The 3,889-nt window shown below is 57.1% G+C and overlaps 1 protein-coding gene across 1 annotated transcript; it reads right to left on the bottom strand.

The window, feature by feature from the left end:
• Positions 1–2,967, bottom strand: LOC144721923 (uncharacterized). The gene has a single exon (XM_078599877.1). The coding sequence runs from the start codon at positions 2,958–2,960 to the stop codon at positions 81–83; it is 2,880 nt and encodes a 959-aa protein (XP_078456003.1). The 5' UTR covers positions 2,961–2,967; the 3' UTR covers positions 1–80.
• Positions 2,968–3,889: the final 922 nt, after the last annotated feature.

Genomic DNA, 3,889 nt, shown 5'->3' with positions numbered 1-3,889 from the left:
CGTGACTTTACCGAAAGAACCAAGAAGATCTTCCCACGATCTCTGCTGCACGGTCCACCCCGGTTTCTCCTGGGGTCTCGTCACACGAGGCGGCTCTCCGTGGCCAGAGGTCCCCTGATCGCCGCTCGCAGCTTCGTCCAAAAGAGGTCCTTCCCGGCGGCATCCTCGGGCCAGCTGGTGTACGTCTTGTCGCCGATGATCTTGCGCATGCGGTGGTAGGCGGAGAGCTTGTAGTCGGGGATGTCCTCCAGAAACACCATGATGACCACGTCCTTGTGCTCGTCGAAGAGGCGGTAGGCGGCCATCTGGATCTCCCACGAACACCACTCGCTCTCCAGGTAGCTGCGGCTGATCACGCAGACGGTCTTGCGGCTCCTGTAGATGGCGTCCACGATGTTGTCCACGATGTACTTGCCCAGTGCGAAGTCGCGGTGGTGCAGGCACAGCTTGCAGAACGGGGGCCCCTCCTGCTCCAGCCGCGGCACCAGCTCGGCCATGACCCAGTCCTCGTCGCGGGAGTTGTAGGAGATGAAGGCGTCGTAGTCGTAGGCGCGCGCGTCCTCGTCACGACGCCGGTACTCGCGGAACCAGGCGCGGAACATGTAGTAGCCGTAGCGGATGTGCCAGTGCGCCTTCACGAACACGAGCGGGCACGCCGTGAGCAGCGAGAAGAAGGGCAGCGTGAGCACGAACATGACCCTGCCCCACTTCTCGTAGCACACGGAGGCGTCGAAGTCGACGAAGAGACGGGACGAGTTGCCCGCCGCGCCGTTGTCGCCGGAGCACGAGACGCCGTAGAGGCCGACCACCTGCACGTCGCTGCTCCGCGACCAGTTCTTGAACCACGCGTTATCGCACGTGCACTGCAGGGGGTTAGAGGTCACGTCCAGGTAGCGCAGCTCCTTCATGGGTGCGATCACGTCCTCGATCATGGCCCTCATTCCGTTGTCGCCCAGGTAGAGGACGCGCATGTTGCTCTGATTCTGGAACTGTTTTTTGTTCAGGAAGTTGATGCCGATGTTGCCCAGGTCCAGAATCCTGAGCTGCGGGAGTTTCTGGAACATGTTCGCATTCATGTTCTGCAGGCCGCTACACACGTCTTGCATGCCCAGGTATTTTAGGTTCACCAGTTCGTCGAATGGCAGCGTGTTGTGGAAGGAGATCTTGTTCCCTGCCAGGTAAAGGTACTTGAGCGATCGTAGACCCTTGAAGAGATCGACGGGGATGCTCTGCATTCCGTACGGCTGCTGGGCGCTCAGCTTGAGCGTGGTGAGGTTGGTGAGGTTCACGAATGGAGAGTTGCTCTGGCGGCTATATTTGTATGAAATGCTGTTTCGGACCAAGTCGAGGTTATGGAGCGAGTGCAGCCCATTGAACATATGCGAATTAATTATCCTGAGGAAGTTCCCATCAATGTAGAGATTCCTCAGACGATGCAGTCCGGACATTGCGTTTTGTTTCAACGAAGAGATGCGGTTTCCACCCAGATCCAAAATATTAAGATGTTTCAGAAACGTGAAGGTGAGCGGGAAGATCGTGGTTACCTTATTGTTCCTCATGTTGAGGGTTTCCAAGTTTTCCAGACCGTGGAAGAATTGTTTTCTGATGTTTGTGATGAGGTTGTTGTCCAGACGGAGATACACAAGTCTGGCGAGGCCTGCGAAGGCCGTGAAGTTGATGGTCGCGATCGTGTTGAAGTTTAGGGCAAGAGAGAGCAGATTCGGGGCGTGGATTAGCGCGTGTCCGTCCAGATGCGTGATCCTGTTGTAGGTGAGGGCCAGGGTCTCGAGCTGAGAGAGATTGGCACACCGCAGAGTATTCGCGTTGCTGTTCCAGCAAGACTCGAGCGAAGTGAGGTGGTTGTGCTGCACGGTCAGATCGCGCAGCCTGCTGGAACCGTTGACCAGTTCGTATTTCCCCATCGACTTGAGGTTGTTGATCGAGAGGTCAAGACTCGCGAGCTCGCGGCACCAGGTGAAGGCGTCCGTGAACGCGCGTATGTCGTTTGAGAGCAGCGTGAGGGTGCTCACTCGCCGTCCCAAGGTCGAGTTGCAAAGCGATTGCAAACTCCTCGTGCTGCTCAGCCCCGCGCTGGTCATGTGTAGCGTCGTGGGAGACAGAGAGCGCAGCTGCTTGAAGGCGCCGCTGCTGAGATTGTTTGCTCCCAAGAACACCTCCTCGACTCTGCTCAGATTGAGTGCCGCCAGGCCCGATGCGTCCGTCAGGTTGTTGCGGGACATGTCGAGGAACGCGACGTTCGCGAAGAAGTCACCGGGCAGCGCGATTTTGTGGACGCCGCACCCGGCGATGTGAAGGCTCCTGACGCTCCCAGGGAGCCTGATGCTCGCCCGCCTCACGCTGAGCACTGCGAAGTTGTTCCCGTCGAGGTCGAGAGAGCGCAGGCTCGGCAGCACGGACACGGCTTCCACGACGCGAGAGAAGTCCCAGAGGGAGTTCTCCATCAGGCTCACGTTCACAAGTTGTCGCAGCGGTCGAAACGGCTCGGGCGCGACCTTCAGCGTGTTCCCAGCGAGCAGGAGCTCGAGCAGACCTTCTGCACCTTTGAAGGCGTCCGCTTCCAGGTAGGCGATGTCGTTCCCCGTGAGGTTGAGGCTGCGCAGACCCTTGAGCCCTTCGAAGGCACCCGGCTGGATGCTGCGGATGCGGTTCCTGTCGAGCCGCAGGTTCACGAGCCGACTCAGATTCTTGAAGCCGCCCGACGTGAGCTGAGCGATCTCGTTGCGGGACAGGTTTAGGGTCTGTGGGCTCCCGTGGAGGTCAGCGATTGCGTCCCGCGCGTCCGTGATGCGCGCGTCCACGCACGCCACGGACGTCTCGAACCTGGCGTCCTGAATGCACTTCCGAAGGAAGAAGCCGAGCGTCGCGGGGGGAGCCACGAGACCCAGAGACGCGAGGAGCAACGCGGCCGGGAAACTCCGCCACGACACGAGCCTCGCCATGGCGCGAGAGGAGAGGGCGGCTGTCTGGGAGCGGGAGCGAGCGCAGGGAAGTGAGAATCTCCACCGCCACGCCCCCTGAAGCGTAACTCGTTTCCCCTTCTCTTGCGATGCCAACACGCACGCGCTCACAGGGCACACACCCACACACGTTGACCTATATGTCCTCAAAGGAGGAACCGAATATTAAAGAGAGGTCTTCTTGTCGTTCTCTTGTCGCAATACTTTCGTGCTCGGAGGACGAAAATTAAGCTGCTTTTTAATGTCAATGAAATGGCCAAGTAATATTTGTTGTAAATTATGACGCTTTATATTCTTTACGATGTAGAGAATATTCTCGTGTAATAAGTACAATTAATTTGAGCGCCAACTTTAAAAGTTAAAACGATGTTAAATGAACCGCGTCAACCTTCTGTGTCCGTTGCTCACACCTCTTCGGTGTCGCGATGGAGTGAAAGATGGCAGCCTTCACGCGGCCCACTCCGCTCGGTGAGAAATCGGGACGAATGCCATCAACACGGCGACTGAGCATCAATCATAGATCTCCGATCTCCCAGTCTGCAGAGTAACAACAACACAAGCCACGCTAACGGCCCTCTTCAGAGCCAAACGACAACGTGCCAGATAGGCCCTGGGACAAGGATCCTTCAACTAAACCTTGAGGGACTCTACCGTGCAAAGCGCGAGTATCTCGCGAACACCTTGAAAACGCGTAACATTGATGTCCTCACGCCCCAGGAAACCCACGTCTTGGATGCCCTACATGCCAGTCGCTAACACATCCATGGATACAAACTCACGACGAGCCACTACCACCTGAACTATGTCTTGGCCATATACGTGAAGAACACCATCACGTAGTTCTACGCCTTCCCACCAACTGAAAAAGAAACCACCACCACCATCAACATCAAGATAAGGGAACCGCACAT

Source organism: Lampetra planeri, chromosome 1 (assembly GCF_965212315.1).
Source record: "Lampetra planeri chromosome 1, kcLamPlan1.2.h2, whole genome shotgun sequence".
Lineage (NCBI taxonomy): Eukaryota > Metazoa > Chordata > Hyperoartia > Petromyzontiformes > Petromyzontidae > Lampetra > Lampetra planeri.
The sequence above is the reverse complement of the archived record's forward strand: the minus strand, read 5'-3'. Positions and strand labels throughout refer to the sequence as shown.

Bases quoted from the DNA above. Each gene is read 5' to 3' on its own strand.
- LOC144721923 (XM_078599877.1), bottom strand. From the start codon at position 2,960: ATGGCGAGGCTCGTGTCGTGGCGGAGTTTCCCGGCCGCGTTGCTCCTC.